At 40.3% G+C, this 17,966-nt stretch overlaps 2 protein-coding genes across 5 annotated transcripts in view; one reads left to right on the plus strand and one right to left on the minus strand.

Moving 5' to 3' along the window:
• The window catches only part of RAB27B (RAB27B, member RAS oncogene family), a 160,997-nt gene extending 145,554 nt beyond the window's left edge, over positions 1-15,443 (plus strand). For both annotated transcript variants that reach the window (XM_032470673.1, XM_006182754.3), the window contains 4 exons: positions 991-1,076; positions 5,312-5,415; positions 7,981-8,104; positions 9,209-15,443. In XM_032470673.1, the coding sequence (XP_032326564.1) occupies positions 991-1,076; positions 5,312-5,415; positions 7,981-8,104; positions 9,209-9,398 (504 nt within the window). In that variant the 3' untranslated portion in view covers positions 9,399-15,443. The remainder of the gene's footprint in view (positions 1-990; positions 1,077-5,311; positions 5,416-7,980; positions 8,105-9,208) is intronic.
• Positions 15,444-16,860: 1,417 nt separating this feature from the next.
• Positions 16,861-17,966, minus strand: part of CCDC68 (coiled-coil domain containing 68) — a 43,545-nt gene continuing 42,439 nt past the window's right edge. For all 3 annotated transcript variants that reach the window (XM_006182755.3, XM_032470671.1, XM_032470670.1), the window contains one exon: positions 16,861-17,920. In XM_006182755.3, the coding sequence (XP_006182817.1) occupies positions 17,863-17,920 (58 nt within the window). In that variant the 3' untranslated portion in view covers positions 16,861-17,862. The remainder of the gene's footprint in view (positions 17,921-17,966) is intronic.

The following is a 17,966-nucleotide window of genomic DNA, read 5'->3' on the forward strand; positions in this document are numbered from 1 at the left end:
CTGAGCCAGACTTGCTGCCGCCCAAGGTGTGCTTGGAATTGCCAGGACGGCTGCTGCTGCCTGTTGATGTCGCAGATCCACTCGTCCCTAGAGGATTGGGATGGGGGGACAGAAAACAAAACAAAACAGAAAAACAAAGGAGATGGTGGTTGAAAACTTAAATCACAGTTCCTCATAATGTCCTGTCTCTTACCTGAAGGTCAAGTATCATAGTCTTAACAAACTTGCTTCCAACCACTCCAGGGTTTCCTGTGCCTTCTCGCCTCCCACTGATCTAGGTATAAGTCCTTGCAAAGTCTTCGTTTTAAATTTTCACTAAACCATACTTAAGAGAGCTGCATAAATATTAAAATTCTTATGCTTTGCTTAAATAAATCCAAAGGCAATCATTTAAAAATTAACTTTTCTGAAAAGAGCCTTTGAAGAAACAACTAGTAAGAGAAGGCTTGAAATATCCTGTGTAAATTTACTGAGAAATTCTGTGTATATTTCATGGCTAAGTCGTTTTGAAAGCTCGGTTCACAGCAAACGATGTTCAGGTATTTGTAAAGCATTTTACTGTTTTAAAAAATGGCTTCACATCTGTTATTTCATTTAAATTTGCAGTAACTCTGTAAAGTTGGAGGAGATTATGAGACTCAGTTTGCCAATAAGAAACAGATGCAAAGAGGTTAAATGAAGAGTTGATATCTGTACCTAGAACTTGGGTCCTAAATCTGATGTTTGCTGCCTCCATGAAGAAATGACAGAAGGTGTCTAATTTAAGTTTGCAGGATGCCTAAGTTGTGTTGAAAATCATACCTATACTTGACATTTAAAAGTGAGATTAGATGTGATACTTCTGGAAAAAAACAGAGCAAATATTTATTCTGCACTATGAACTTTGATTATAGTAACTGAGAAAAAATATACTGAGTGAATGAACCCAGCGAATTTGTATGCTGACAAAATCCAGAGCATTATCAACTGATGACGTTTGTATTTTTTCAGGTTTATAACACACAGGGACCAAATGGGTCAACAGGAAAAGCATTTAAGGTGCATCTTCAGCTCTGGGACACTGCAGGACAAGAGCGGTAACAGTGAATTACTTTGTTTCTAACTACAAGCAGCTTAGAAAAACTTACTTTAATGTGAATGCCGTATGTGAACTTGAAAATGTAAGGACGTACAACTCTCCTTCTGGTCTCAAAATAGACAATTGTATTAAGAAATAAATATAAATCACTTATGGTTCATTAACCATAACTAACATTGTGTATTTGGCTGCAGATTTCAAAAATCAGATTTTCAGAAATCTTTGTGAAGATTCTTATGCATTGTCTTTGTACTTTGTAATAGGAAAAAAAAAAAAACTTTTCCAGAATTTAACTGAATTAAGGTGGGAAATTAACATCGTTGCAATGTTGCTACTTGAAAAGGGAGTTGAAGAAAAAGGGTGTTAAGCTCTTTCTCATCCCTTTCTGTCCTTACACATAGCCTCTCACCCTCAGCCATTGGACTGGCTTTGTCCACTAAGATTTTGGTCACACCACTGCCCTCCAGCCGGAATGTTTTACTCCCCTCTCCCCCTCCCTCGGCCTCCCCTTTCACTGAGCCTGGCTCACACGCCACCACCTCGGTGGGGCTCTTCTGAACACCCCAGCGGAAACAAACTCCTTCTTTCTCCTGAACTCCTGCAACATCTATTCAACCATCCCTTAAGTTACTCAGTTAATTATGTGCCACTTTGTAATGAGGAGAATCTTTTATTTATGTCTCTAATTCCTGTTCCTGAATCCACTTGTGGCCTTCACACCCCAACAAAATCACGAGCTTTATAAGGGCAGAGACCAAGCTCGGTTTTTCAGCCTCATCTCTGTTACAACATCCAAGACGAGATACTCAGGAGATGTAGCATCGACTGTTTAGAGCTGAAGGTGCTGTTTGATGAAAATATATTTCTTGAGGGACCATGCTTTCAGAGCCTAAAGACCCCCGGATAGTGAAGCTTCTCAGTATTAGAGGAAACAAAAATTGGCAGTTGATTGTCAGAGAAGACATTTAGAAGGCACATACCTCCAAATTCTGCATGACATGTCTTAGAATGTTTATGCTTGTAAACACTTCAGTTTTTGAAATGAGTCCAAAACGTTCTCACTTTCAGTGCGTTGTAGACGCCAGGAGAGGTGCCGGGCCCTCTCTGTGAGCTTTTTTGACTGTGAATCCCATTTACACACATCCTTCAGCTCGGCTGGTTCTTTTGAAGTCATTCCTCACAGGAGTCTCTGTTCATATGTCAGTTTTGTTGTCACAAAGATGTATGTTTTGTAGACCAATTTAATTCATTTTTGAGGGAATAATATGAGGACATGTGATTCCCATATGTCTTCACACTTGATATGTCAGCCTGGCGTGAAGGCAGGCTTCTCTCATCTGTCCCCTAAGACAGCTGCTCTAGGAGGGAAATGGGACCTGCTCGGGGCAGTCTTAGTAACACCGAGGATATTTATCCTTTGAGAATGTTACGTTCTGTGTACATAAGGTGTAGCTCAGCAACAGGATACACAGCGCCTCACGTCTCAGCCCTGTGCCTGAGGACATCTGGCACTGTCACCCATATAAGATAATGTTTATCGATAAAAGTAACATTATGGGAAGGAGGAAAAAAAAATCACACCCCTTACATAACCCTGAAGGATACAGGACACAGACTTAGCTCTCAGTGAGGGAGAAGGAGCCATAATGTGACCCTGGGATCTGTTCTTTTATGAGGTCCTAGCTTCCCCCATCCTGGGGACAGAGTGAGGTTGGTGGGTGAAGCTAGAAATCAGTTACCTTTCCCCCGGAGGAAACCCTGAAAAGAATGGGGGTTAACAAGGGTACTGGGCCGAGTGGTCCAGGGTAGGAGTCAGGTCCAGAGCAAGACTGTCTTACCCATGTTTCTGCAGATGCAATAGTCTTTGCTCCAATGAGATCCGGCCAACAAGTTTGTTTTAAGTAACTGTCATGTGCTGTGGGTAATGAGAGGGGCATAAGGCACAGTCTTGTCCTCAACTGAGACACACACACACACACACACACACACACACACACTTAAGGAGACGACAGAGAGCAGACTGTTGCGGCTGAGTTTGCAACACTATTGTGGTTGAGTAGGAGACAATTTTATGAGTACAGCTAGTCCCCAGAGAGAGAGAAAGAAACATTCAATGAAAGCACTCTCTGAACTTCTAGTGACTGGTAAGACCAAATCCGCAAGAATAAAATTAAATGAAAATTTTTAGTATTTCATAATCATCATAATTACGTCCTACCAAAGAAATCCTATTTTAGAAATAAGTAGTCATGAAAATATCTCATCTCCCTGCTTTGGAATTAAAAGTATTGCTTTCTATTGAAGTCATTTAAATCTTTAATAATTTTGTATCCTTTGCTATTCTCTTTCTTTACTTCTTTCTCTTAACTTGGCAAACATTTAGGGATCAAATATCTAAGGCCATGAAAACACAACGGATAGCAAGTTGGAAACACAGCTCCTTTTTTCTTGGAGCTTCTGGTCTAGGGTGGAATTTAGACAAAGGAACCATTGCAATATCACTTTAGGACAGTAATAGGATGGAAAACAAAGGGAGGGGGGCAGACGCATCAGGAGGTGTCCAAACTCAGATGTGGGTGTTGGGGAGGCTGCAGGGGAAGTGATACCATTTAATGTGTGAGGGCATCTTACCCAGGCTGAAGGGGTAGGAGGTACAGGAGGCATGAAGGCAGGGTTACCCACAGAAAGAGCAGCATGTGTGAAAGCTCAGCGGGGAGAGTGAACTTTCTAAGAACTAAAAGAAGATCAGCGTGCCTGTGGGTAGTCAAGAGATGAAGCTGGACGGATGAGCAGGGTTAGTTCATGCAGAGCCTTGATAGATTATTAAAAAGTTCAGTCGTTCTCTTAAGAGCAATGGATCATCACTTCAATGTTTTTAGCAGAGGATTTACAGAATCAATGGGACAGAAGTGAGAAGGTCAGGAGATATTTGTTGACTGTTCGTACAGAACACGTGAAGTAGAAAGAGGCTGTGGCGACCACGGAGGGTGGTGATGCCGCTGACAGAAAGAGAAGTCAGGAGGAGGAGCCAGTGCGGTTTTAGGCGTGTGAGGTTGGGGGGACCTTCGTTTCCTCCAAGTGGAAATATCCAACAGTGTGGAGGGCCGGAAAGATCTAGATCTATAAATTTGGGGTTTAATATACAGGCGATCACTGGGCCAGGGAAGTGATGAGATTAGCTAGTGAAAGTATGTAGAGCGAGGAGGGGTCAAGAAGAGAACCCTGAGGAAACCCAAGGGTCTACAAATCAGATAACATAGGAGACCCAAAATTAGAAGGACATTTAGGATAGGAAGTGATATGCGTCTCTTATTTCAAAGTCATGTGACTTCCTAAAAACCAGTTAGCAAACTCACACCTTTATCAATATCACCCAAACCTTCTCTGGACCCTATGTGTGATCTCTGGTTTTGCTTGTTCCTGACATTGAAGTGGATCTCAGCGCATCTTCAACTTCCCTGACGATGTTGGCAGGGGGAGACGGAAGCAGCAGGAGAGAGAGTCTTCACATCGCACATGAGGGAGTGTATTCTTCAAAATCCTCCATTAGAGATGGATGTTCTTGGTTCTTCTCACCAACTACTAAGTTTCTCTGCCCTTCCCTTGGTTCCCCCTAATCATCTTCCCTTTCCTCCTTTCTTCACTGCTTTCTCGCTCCTTAAGAGACAGGCATGCCAGCCTAAAGCTTAGTTTTATCCCCCAAAAGTCCTTATAAAAGAGTTCTCTCACCAACATTGTCTTTCCCTACAAAAGAGTCGTCCCAGTTCCAGCTGCTAAGAAGTTGTGGTTTTCTGTCTGTAGTCGCAGGCATTCATTTTCAGTCTCCCATGTGCCAAGCTTCCTTCTGGGCACAGACAGGAAAATTGAGACATGTAAGTTAAAGTCCCAACTCTAAAGTGGCTTATGTTGTAATTGTGGGCCACAAGGTACCCACGAGCCAACAAGAGAAAGATTCCAAGGGGCTGTGTAAGCAAGTGTGTGATGGAAGGGTACAAACTCTGTGTGCGTATGCGCTGTGGAACGTACGACTGGGATGTGATCTTAAACAAATCCACAACCAGGAGTTCTCCTGTGGCCCTCCAGCCGTCTCTCTGCCCACTCTCCCATTCTGTAGGATAATCCAGAGGGATGTCATGGAGATGTCATATTTGAAAGGGCCATAGGGTTGTTTGTTGTCATCATCATGTGCATGTGGACTAACTTTCAGAACTATCCACTGTGTTCTCTTGGCAGATTCCGGAGCCTCACCACTGCATTTTTCAGAGACGCCATGGGTTTCTTATTAATGTTTGACCTCACCAGTCAACAGAGCTTCTTAAATGTCAGAAACTGGATGAGTAAGTGGGACTGAGTAACTTGCGTTGGCCACTTTGGGACCCAGCAGCTCCATTTGCTTGTTGGCCTCACAAGACGAAACCAGATTGGGGACCACAGATTAACAAGTCACAATAGTTTAGTGCTTTCAGTGTCACCTTCAAAGTGGTGGTTTTTATGTGGCTCAGTCAAGGTGGCTTGAAATTGTATCTTCCTTTGACATCTTAGAAGAAGGTGACAAGGCTTCCTCACCACATACACTTAAGGTCTTTGTTACTGCAGTTGACAAGCCATTCATTCCACTTGTCCAGTAAGTCTTGAAGGACTTCTTAACAACTAAGTGAGCTGTCACATCTGCTACATGTAGTCTGGAGAGGACATGGGAAAACAGCAGCGTTTTCTGGGAGGGTACCCTGGCACCAGCGATGTGTGCCCTTGCACGTGGGTTAACTAAAGGGTTAATTGACTCGGGTTAATTAGGTGAGAAGTGGCTTCGGAGCAGAGCAGCCGCAGGAAGGTAAGGTTTGCAGCGTGGCAGTCAATAAGCTCACGTAGATATTTTGCTTTTTTTTTTGAAAAGTGTGCAGATATGAGGAAGACTTGTATAGAAAAATCTCCAGCTTTCATGGCAACTTAAACGTAATATAAAGTGTAAAAGTGGCCTCGTCCGTTACGAGAGGCAGATTGAACACATGTCCGCACTGAAGAGGGATAGTTGATATTTCCTTTATTTTTTAATTGATGTAGCACTGAAGACAGTATTTCATTTGCCTTTTTTATTACAAACACCAGCTTTGTCCCAGTGGGACCTACCAGCAGCCCCGCAGGGCTGGTGCCCCTTGTCATTTCTAGATTTATTGGGGCTGCCTGTGGCCAGAGTGATATCTTTTAAAAGATTAGATTGTGTTATTCCTCTGCTCAAAGTCCTTCGGGACTTCCCATCTCCCTTGGGGTAAAATCCAGAGGCCTCTGCCACCTGCCAGGCCGTCGTGACCGACTTCCTCTCAGGCTGCGCGGCTCACCGGCCTCCAGCCAGAGTGCCCCTCCTGAAAAGCGCGGTCCTGCCTGGGCGCCTTTGGTTCCTGCTTCCCTCTGCCTTGATTTCTCTCTTCCCATGTACAGCGTGTGTCAGTTCCTTCAGCTCCTTCGGGATTTTGTTCAAACCTCATTTATCTCTTGGGAGGCACGTTCCCAGAGCACCTCATCTAAAACAGGGCTGTGTGTCATTCTGTGTGACTTCAGTGCACTTGGTGCTTCGCGTGGTCGCTGCCACCCCCGACGTTGTATTATAATATTTCTTCGTTGTGGTCTTGATTCTTTGCACCACTAGGGCTGTGAGTTCTGTGAAGGTGCAGGCTTGGTCTACTTTGTTCCACTGTGATACCCCAGAGCTCCTGACCGTCTGGCTGAGGAGATTCTCAAATGTATACACATCTTATTGTTACATGCTACATACAATCAATAATATAAATATATAACTGCCTTAAATGTAAGTTCACTAACACAGTTGCTCCAATGGGGAAAAACACCAACAAATTCTGACTTACTTTGTTGCTTCTCCAAATGAGTGTTTATTCTATCTTCATTTCCATATTATTTTATTTCGTTTCTTTATCCAGATTTGGGGGTTATTATTAGATCATGGGGAGATAAGGAGATAAGATTATTCAACTCTTTCAGAAAATGATTCGTTCATCATTTTTCAAGGCAAATGAGATGCTCCCTTGTTTTTAAATTTTTTTCAGGAGGATTTTCTTGTGATTTGAGATAATTAATTGCCATCTCTAATAAGGCTTTAATTTCTAATACCCGAATAATTGGTGTTACAGAGTAAGCCTTTGTCTTCTTCCTCTGTCCTCGGCAAGGTTGCACAGAGCATGCCTTGAAGTAGACAGTAAAATAGTCCTGTGACCTTGAAAACATAGGTTGACAAGTTTCTTATAATTTCCTTCCTTCCTTCCTACCTTCCTTCCTTCCTTACTCCTTCCCTGCTTTCTCCTCCTTCTCCTTTTTCCCCTTCTCCCCTTCCCCCTCCTCCTCCCCCTCCATCATGCCCCCTTCTCTTTTAAACAGTATCTCCTGGAGAAAAGAGAAAAACAACTGACTTGTCTCAATATTGTTTCTGCATGAATTCATGGTAATTCAAAAATGTTCTGCTCTAATAGATCATCACCTTGAACTTCAGGATGGGAAACGTAGCAGCCTTCTAAAGGAGAGAGCAAACTTACATACTTTAAGATCACATTCTATTATCTCCACTTATATTTGAGGGACGACAGGTATGGAAAGCAGTGCGTTCATCTCAGAGGGCATTTCCCCAGCTGTAAAGAGCACGGGTAGGTATTCATACAGGTGCTGGATGTGCATTGTTATTAATCCTCACAATGTGCAGTCCGTGAGGCATTGTCTCCATTTTACAGATGAGGAAACTGTGGCTGGGAAGAGTTAAGTAACTTGGCTAATAGGACGTAAGTAGCAAGCAGCCAAGCTGGAGATGAGCAATTAGATTAGGACTCTGAAGTGTGAGCAGTCATTTGACATCACTTGTTTATAACTAACTTGCTGATTCCATCTGTTTTCTTTCCAAGGCCAACTGCAAGCAAATGCTTACTGTGAAAACCCAGATATAGTATTAATTGGCAACAAGGCAGACCTGCCAGACCAGAGGGAAGTCAGCGAACGGCAAGCCCGGGACCTGGCTGACAAGTACAGGTGAGCTGGCTCCGCGGAGGTGCCCTCTGACCTTGCACACTGCTGCTTGGTGAGGGGCAGGGACACAGGACTGACACCGGGGGGACTCCCCTTGATTCAGGAACGACACGTGAATGAGAAGGGTCTTCCAGAGGAATGTGTGTGATGTCTTTAATGAGTTATTTAACAATAATAGCAGCTGACATTTACAGAATGCTTATTACATGCTAGCAACTGTTCCTAGACTGTAACTCACCTCACCCTTCATAATCATATGTAGGGAGTCTGCAGTTACCCCACTTTATCTATGAGGGATTGAGACGCAGATTAAGTGACAGGTGGAAGGCCACACAGCTAGTAAGCAGCAGAGCTTGAACTCAACCCAGGCAGCCTGAGATCAGAGCCCGTGCTTCTCAACACGACACTCTTAACGCCTCTCAATTAATAGCTACAAAACTCTAAGGAACAGTACCTGATCTGGACACAATATTGCAGTCGTTATCCTAAGTGAGCTTAAATGGCAGGTTAAAAAAAATGTAAATACTTCATGTGATTGTAAATTGACCTCCAAAGTCAGAAATTGTCATTCTTTTTAAAATTTAAGCATTTTTGCCAAACCTGCCAATTTTTCTTACTCCAGGATTCTCCTTGAAAGCTTTAAAAATGTACATACCTTCTTGAAACTTTGAATTCCAAATAAACATAGACTGTATTCATGTTAATATCCTATTCAGTTCATGCTTAATTTCTAAATCAGACTTCGATGACTGATTGGAGGCAAGTAATATTTTTATGGTAATAGTAATCACTGGTTTCAGCATTTTTACCCTCTTCAGTTTTTTAAAATCAGGATGATGCCTTGGCTTCAAGTCCATGATCACCTCCTGTATCAGTTTCCTTGCCCACAAAACGGGTTACCCCCACGCTAAAAAGCAGCTCACCAGTTTTCACGCACTAAGGAAAAACAAGGCTGTTTTCCAACTCATTTTGCTAACAGCAAAACCCGTGATTATTTCACAGTCTCTCAGCCAGCCATGTTTTCGCACATGTGACTCATTGGCACATCTTGTTGTATCTTCTGTGGTTTCTTCCTTTCAAAAATGTTTGTCATCTCTTCCATGCTAGCATACCCTATTTTGAAACAAGTGCAGCGACTGGCCAGAATGTGGAGAAAGCTGTGGAAACCCTTCTGGACTTAATAATGAAACGGATGGAACAATGTGTTGAGAAGACCCAAGTCCCCGACACTGTCAATGGTGGAAGCTCGGGGAAGCTGGATGGGGAGAAGCCAGCAGAGAAGAAATGTGCCTGCTAGACTCTGCCTACGAACTGATCATCCAGAACCCCGTGCAAACATCACTTCCAAAAACAGCGAAACACCACACAATTGTTGTTGAGTAGACGATGCATCATGGCATGCCTTTCTTTTCCTGCCTGAACATCTATTTTAAGAAAGTGGATTAGTCAACAGTTTTCAAAAGAATTGACCAGTTGTCCATGAGGCCCCTCCAAACAAGAGCAGAGATTTCCCCATGTGATCAAACCATCATGGATGCTCAACCTGGTTTTCTTCCAACAAAAATGGGATATAAGAGAGCATACAAGAAGAAATACCAATGAGTTTTGAATCAGAACAAATTACCTTGTCACACTGGGGACAAGGATAGGCTTCTAAAGGGGGAACATGGAAAGATGATTTTTTTAAAAAAAAGGTTGGATTTTCTTCTTAGATAGAATCTGATGCGTACTTTCAGGTTTGCACTGGGGAAAACGTGTTAGCTAAAAATGCATACACGATAAAGAATTCTATGTGGTTCACCAAGAATGGCATTGTTATGTACTCCCTGTAAGCTGTGCTGGAATGACTACATTACTGATAAGGTTATGAGAGGATGAATGTCAGACTTCTGAGCAAATGTAGGAGACTGTGTAATAATGCCACTTGCATATTCTTAATAAATGGCAGGTAGACATGAGTAGGACTGTGAATGACGGAGGACAAGAGACATGCCCTGGGAGAAGGTATGGGAACATGGCATTTGGACAGCTGAAATTGAATGTGCCTGTTACAGATGTCTGGGAGAGTTCCTTAGCCAAATTTCACGCAAGCCAATTAGAAGCTGACATTATCAATTGGGATTGAGAGAGTCTCCAGAAGCTTCCAATTCAAACAAAATTTTAGAAACTAGTATAATATTCAGCCTCACATTTCATATTTCTTAGCAAATCATGATAAATAGTCACAAGGAGAAGTGAGGTTGCTGCTTGTTAAACATTGCTTTAAAAATACACTCAAGAAAAACTATTTAGCCTTAATTTTTTTTAGTTAAAATATGCTGGTGATATGAAATAAAAAGTGACTATTAATTATAGATGTCTTCTTAGTTTACGAAGTACTGGAAACTCTAAATCACATTTCTTCCCTCCAGTCCATACCCAGCCCTGGCTTTGACTCAGTTGTAGAAATACAGGTGTGTCACTTTGTAGATCAACAACTGCAGAAGAATGCTGGATCAATTTTATGGTCACTCTGAATTCTCATGTCATTCATCGCAAAAAAATTTGATGATACCTCATGCCATATTACAGCATATTTAGCACCTGTTTTTATTTTGCCTGAGGCGGAATACACATGGTTGAACTATATCTGGGGGTTGGCAAGGATGGAGCTGTATCTTAGCTCCCCAAAAATTTGGTTGCTTAATTTTTTACATAAAGCTACCTTTTCTTTCCAAAAATGATCACAGAAATATTTTCCATCAGCCTATCCTTACTGTATCTAAACTAATATTACATTCATTTTTGATTTTAGTTTCTGATAAACATGTCACTCCTATTAAACTATTATTTAAGTTTTCCAGTCAGTCATCAATGGTAAAGGCATTGAACTTTAAGTTTTCTCTTTTTATTACGAGCATATGATTTTCCTCCAGGATAATTCCTCTTCGTATAAAATTTTGCCAATTAAACTTCACTTTTCTATACCCTCTACAGGTTTTTTTGATTAAGTTACAAACATTGGGAACTCTCAGTCCCAGTCCCCTGCCTTTAACCTCTCTCTACCAAAATCTGTCTCGTATAAATCAGTTTTAGGAACACAGATCCAGGGGATTATCTAATCATAAGACCCAGAAATGTGCCATGAATCGAGGTGATGTGGAATCCTTGATGGAGCGACCCACTTGACGGATTAACAGATGTTCAGCGTTAACTGCCCAGTTCCTCTGGTTTCTGCAGCGCGATGCCAGCCTCTAAGATTACTCATGACTGGTTATCCCCTCCCGTGATGTTTTTCTCTGTGATGCTGTTCATGACCTCAGTGCCTGTGCCAAGAGGATAGAAGGCTATTAGCTAACATCAAAGACGTTTCTTCTGGAAGAAATATGAGCAAAAACAAGGTAACCCTTGACATGGCAAAATTTGGTGAACTTTTGTGGTCATTGTATCAATTTCTTCTTTGGGTTCAAATTGTGATGTCCCCTGTGTTTCCATCATAGGGGATATTTAGCCTTTCTAAAATCCAGAAAGCATTCTCTTTTGGATGCGTCTTTTTGTTTCCATTTATTTTCCAGTTATAGGATTGATTCACTTATGCCAAGATCCTGTCACTGTCCGATATTTAACGAGCATTGATTCAGGGACGATTTTAAGATCATTATTTGATAGCGGAGCAGGAAGCCGAGGGTGACGGTGCCCATAATTATAGAAATGTTCCTATAAAAATAATGGTTACTGGGTAATAATCTCAAGAGGAATGGAATTTAAAACAGACAAGAAAATTAAAATAGTATCCTACTTATAAATACTTGATCTAAAAAAATTTTTCTCTGTCAAGTTTGACATAAGACCCCAAATTCTATGTAACCATGACTAGAAATCTCTTTTCATTATTTCAGAATTCCGTATAATTAATTTTACAATTTCATATTAATTCAGGGCCAAGAAGGTTATAGACCATTTTTAAAGAACTGTATATGCCATTGAACACACCACAGCATGTATTACTTATTAAGTCCCAAATGCTTTAGTAAAACGTATTGTATTTTGGAGAATGATTTAAAATGTACACAAAATTCCTTTCTGATACAGAAAGCATTTCTGGAGCATTTACAGCAGTCTGATGTTTACATTGCTTTAACATAGTGCCTCAGATATTCCGTGACCAAATTTGTCTCCATCCACATAGCTCTTCTCCAATAACACCATGTCAGTGCCACAGACACTAATGCAGCTCCATGTATTCTGATGTCTTCAGCCAAGGGTAGAAGGGTGTTATGCAAATCTGGAGATTATTATCATCATCTCCTGGTCCCCTGGCTCACTTCTTGTGAAGTGGACATTATTTGAGACTCTAACTGTGATTAAGTATAATGTTACCTTTCAGTGTAAAAAAAAATAGTCTTTTGAAAAATGTATCAAAAATAGTTGAGAGAACATGTCTGTCTTGGTGTGATGAGGGTACCAAGTCACAAACGGGCAGAGAAAGTGCTAAATGCTGGGAATTGAGCTTGCAGGTCTCTACACAAGGGTTTTAAAATTCTTCAGCCATCACTCTAGCCAGTTTTCTATCATTTCCAGATTATCAGCTATCACACTGCAAAAAATTCAAAACCAGCATTTTCTAAAGTAAATATTTGATCTGTCGTTTTTAACCAGGCAGGCCGTGTTATGTATCAGTGCGTGTCTTTATTATGCTTCTAGTGTAAGTTACCCTCTGCCAATCTGTACAGACAGGAGAAACTGGGCAAGAGTTTTAATCAGCCCTTTCTTGTCTCCTTTATAAGAGAGAGAAGCTTGATCAGGGAGAAGGACTGGCCACATTAAAAGCTAATTTAGTAACATCCGAACTATTCTTTAAGCTATAAATTTTGTCCACCGGGAATCAACAACTTTGATGAAGTACATATATGTCCTCACCAATGGGGTGTTGCAGCAGTTAGACGGAGAAGCAGCAGGTGTAAGAGATATGGTGTGTAACTAGGTGTAGAATAGAACCTGGAACCTTGTGTCTGTGAAACAGGATTGTTCACTGTTCTGTGTCTGTTCACTTAAAAAAAAAGGGGGGGGGGTACATATGCTCTGTTCTTTGTGTAGTGCACTAAAATTTTGAGGGAGAATCCTCATCCATAAAGAATTTTGGAGTTTAAAACTCAAACTGTAAAGAGATAATATTGATGTTTCTGGTTTCCTAAGATACTTACTCTTTAAAAGGAAGATCTGAGAGCTATGTTAGCCAAAGTAATAGAACAATTATCTTTCACCTTCTAGTACAAAGCTTTAAAGTATTAAAAGAAGTCTATTTGAATGTTTTAGGGAAAGCTTTATCATTTTTCAGGATGCTGCCTATATTTGAAAAGGTTGTCTAAGAATTCACCAAAAGCTGTATTTTCTTCTTGATCTTTGACCAAGATGATATTAGCTTATCCTGGGGAGCGTGCTGAGCTCTTCAACATGGAAAACAGATAGAGAATATTATCTGGGCTGCGTGTTGTCTCCATGCTGCGTGAATCTATCAAGATACTTGTCGCATAAAGTAGGACCGGTATCACGCAGTGTTAGATGAACAGGGAATTTTATAAACTTATTGCCTTAAGAGTTCTTGGGTGGAGACCCAACCATGATGACATTGTTGAGCAAGAGCTATAACGAGAGATTAGAGTTTAAAGTTGTCTAAACAGAGTTCCTAACTCTGGCAAACACAGAGAAGACCATACTTACAAGGTTGACTTTTAGGTAGGAAAAAAAAAAACCAAGAAACATTAACAGAAAGAGTTTTGGGACTAGATCTGTGACAAATATTTATCCATCATTTTTATCTATCAATTAGAGATTTATGCCCTTAGAACTAAGCTAATAAAAATATTTAAACACCACGTTTCATTTTTGGCATCGAAATTTGAAAAATTTAGAAACATTTGATTTTCTCTACCTGAATCTAATTTTCTCATAAATTGCACTTTGATTAATTTTTCAAGAAGTAGCATCACAAAGATGCCTGTCTGCAGAGCTCTTTTTACTAACAGTCTGTGGTTGAGATATTGTCATATCTAGAGAGAATAACAAACAAACAAACATTCGTACCCAAATAATGTGGTTATTTAAAAGGTTGTCATCTTCTAAAGGAAAAACAAAAAACAACTACAAAGGAACCATCTTTGAATGGAGCCATTTAAATTTGATTCCCAGCTCCTTTTCTTCCCAACAGGTCCTGGAAGTCACAGCGAATATCCCTCAGCTGACTTAGCCTTTAAAGATCATTAGCAAAGTCTGTCGGAGCCGGCATGTCTGACCTTAACCTAATAGGTCCTTGTGTCTGTTGGCTCATCACAAGTCTGTCGCAGTAAAGTAATAACATATGCTTGTCCTTACTCTTCTGTTCTGCGGGTTATTTTTTCAAATGCTCTCAGAGAGGAAACCTATTATTCCAGAAAGGAAAGTGGCCAGAAAGAACAATCTGGGGGCAATGGGTGTGTCATTAAATACAACTTCTTGTATGAGGCTTATAAATCCTAAGTGCCTCGCAGGGTTCATGTCAGGCCCCCAGGAGACCAGATGGAAGAAACTGGTTTGGAAATTATGCTCCATTTCATAAACAGACACTATTATCCTAAGGTAAGAATAATAAAATACCATAGTCATAATTTCACAGCCCCTGTAAAAAGAAGCGTCATACCAGGGACAGGACATTAATTTTAGTAGGTATTGGACACTTTAAACGGGTAATCGACTGGCGGTCATTGTGTTTAACTGAAAATTTTTAATATATCTCAAATTATTTAAAAAAATATGAGTTCTCTTTCATTTTGTCTAACATCTAGAGTTTCTTTGAAGGAGCCCAATTGCATTCTAGACAGGGTATTACAATTTGGTCAAAATCTTCCTTGTATCAATAGGGCTTTTGTGCCCATAACCTTGTAAAAGATACTGACTGTATCTGAAATTATTTGAGGAAAGTAAATATCCTGCTTAATGTGTTACAAGTAGACAACGTTCTGACATAACACTGAAGTGCTTTACTGTCTCCCAATGGTCTACCCTTACGTGACATTACCCGCACTTTTAGGCTAAGCACGTGTAATGGTTCTGTCTGTCATTGCCACAGCTCTCTGTTTTGTCTAGTGCTATGAATGTAAATTAAAACCTTAAACATGGAGTTTTTATCCTCTGTGCCCCTGAATAGACTTGAGGGGTCTGACAAACACTGTTAGGTCATTATCTTGTTGTACCAAAGTTCTAGTAACTTCAGAAATCATAGCATCCAATGATTTTGTGGTGTCTGGGTTTGAATACTATGGCTGAGAACTGTATTCAGTGATTGTTTCTGCACACTTTTCAAATAAAAATGCATTTTTACCAATTATTTTGTGTACTCAAAGCAACCTTGTTTCTGTGCTGAAGGTGAACGTATGGTGGATGGGGAACTTGAAATCAGTATCAGTATGGAAATGGTGTCGCATTAAACATGATGTCCATTAGGAACTAGGAAAGAAGTGATTTGTACTTGGCCAAGTGATTTTTATTATCCATCTCTCTAAACTTCCTAATTTACTGTATGTTTAAAGACTGGGATTTGCAAGGGAACTTCTCTAATAATTTTAAGTGATAGGTTTATAAAATCAGCAGTTAACAAGTTGAAGTGTTCTATGGTACGTAAGCATCTCAATGTATTGCAATCTATTTCTTCCTCATTATAAAACGCTGAGGCAGGTGGTTCTCTCTCTCTTAGGCACAGACTGGCGAAAGGACCGATGTTCAAGGCCAGTGCAAGACCACAGCTGTACAGCTTCCTTTCAAAGGTTTGTTTGCAAAAGCTGCCTTGTTCCCAGAGTTGTTCTGCCTCCACGTGTTACTCAGATAGGCTTTGCCAAGATGATGATGAGCTTTTAATTTAAAGATAAGCAACTCTTCCATTGCAAGCAGATCAAGTCTTGGCACAATTCTCTCAACTTTATCCCTGGCAGGTAATGCTGTTTCACACAGGCAGAATCTGTTGCCCCCGTGCATTCATCGTAAATAATTCAAGATAAGTCATTAGAGAGAGGAGGGTATATAGCTCAGTGGTAGAGCACATGCTTAGCATGCATGAGGTCCTGGGTTCAATCCCCAATACCTCCATTAAAATAAATTAAAACTTAATTTACGATAGCCAAGACATGGAAACAACCTAAATGTGCATCGACACATGACTGAATAAAGAAGTTGTGGTATATTTATACAATAGAATACTACCCAGCCATAAAAAATAATAAAATAATGCCATTTGCAGCAACATGGATGGACCTGGAAATTGTCATTCTACTGAAGTAAGCCAGAAAGAAAGAAAAGTACCATATGATATCACTTATAAGTGGAATCTAAAACAAAAAGACAAACACACTTATTTACAAAACAGAAACAGACTCACAGACATAGAAAGCAAACTTATGTTTACCAGGGGGGAAAAGGGGTGGGAAGGGATCAATTGGGAGTTCGAGATTTGCAGATTCTAAACTAACATAATAAAATAAATGAACAACAAGTTCATACTGTGTAGCACAGGGACGTATAGTCAATATCATGTAGTAACATGGTGAAAAAGAATATGAAAATGAATATTTGTATGTTCATGTGTGACTGAAGCATTATGCTGTACACCAGAAATTGACACCTTGTAATTGACTATACTTCAATTAAAAAATATATATACAAAAAACTCAAATTACCACCCCCCAAAAAAGACTGATTAAAAAATAAGTAAATAAATAATAAAATAAAAAATAAATTAAAAAAAAGATAAAGTCATCGGAGGCTTGCTTTTCCTAATGGCTTTATAGGGTTTTAAAATCGTCATAACATGCCCCCACAACAAGGAAAAAATACCACTTTTTCACACACATATACAGACGTATATCAGAGATATTGTAGGCTGCGTTCCAGAGCATCACAGTAAGAATATCACAATAAAGTGAGTCACACGAATTTTTTTGGTTTCCCAGTGCATAGAAAAGTTATGTTTACACTATACTGTAGCCTGGTAAGTTTGCAACAGCATTATGCCTTTAAAAAGAAAGCAATGTACATACTTTAATTTAAAAACACTTTATTGCTAAAAATGCTAACCATCACCTGGCAATGCAGGGTTGCCACACGCTTTCAATCTGTAAAAAACACAGTATCTGTGAAGCACAATAAAAAGAGGTATGCCTGTACGCTCTTCCTTATTTTAAACAGCTAGTCCTCTGTATCTGCAGGTTGCTCGTCCACGATTGGTTGAATCCTAGGATGCAGATCCCGTGGATGCAGAGGGCCGGCTGTGCTCCGCCATTTTACATACAGGACCTGCGCGTCCTCATGAGTTTGGTATCTGAGGGGCTCCTGGAGCCAATCCCCTGTGGATACTGAGGGATGACTTTATGTAAAAACCACTATCAAAAAGTCGAATTTGACAACCTTAACTAGTCCCTTCAGCAAAAATTCTGCCCCCCCACAAAAAAATCCAATTTTTGTTTTTTTTTTAAGTTTAAAGCAAAATTCATCTTCCATCATAGAAAAGCAACTGGTTTCTTTATCCACTTAGTAAGCTTTGAAGAAAGAGTTCCTTTCCTTGATTATTTATTTGTTTGCTTTTCTGAAAGGTCATCCTCTTGCCAAGCTATCAATGCGTATATTAAATACAATATGATAAACTCCATTAAATACTGGCATTGAGCCATTTTAATACACAAGCTTAGACCGTTTCAAGGAATAAAGAAGTCCCACAGAGGAGTGATCTTTCTCGTTCCGATCTTCAGCCAGCCAGCTCATCTCCGTAGCCTAACCAGCATCACGTAGGGGGTCGTGCCTTCAGTCTTCAGTTCACTGTAGAAAAGACCACACAGTCATCAACATCGAGCACACACAATGT

The sequence above is a fragment of the Camelus ferus genome, chromosome 30 (assembly GCF_009834535.1).
Source record: "Camelus ferus isolate YT-003-E chromosome 30, BCGSAC_Cfer_1.0, whole genome shotgun sequence".
Classification (NCBI taxonomy): Eukaryota; Metazoa; Chordata; class Mammalia; order Artiodactyla; family Camelidae; genus Camelus; species Camelus ferus.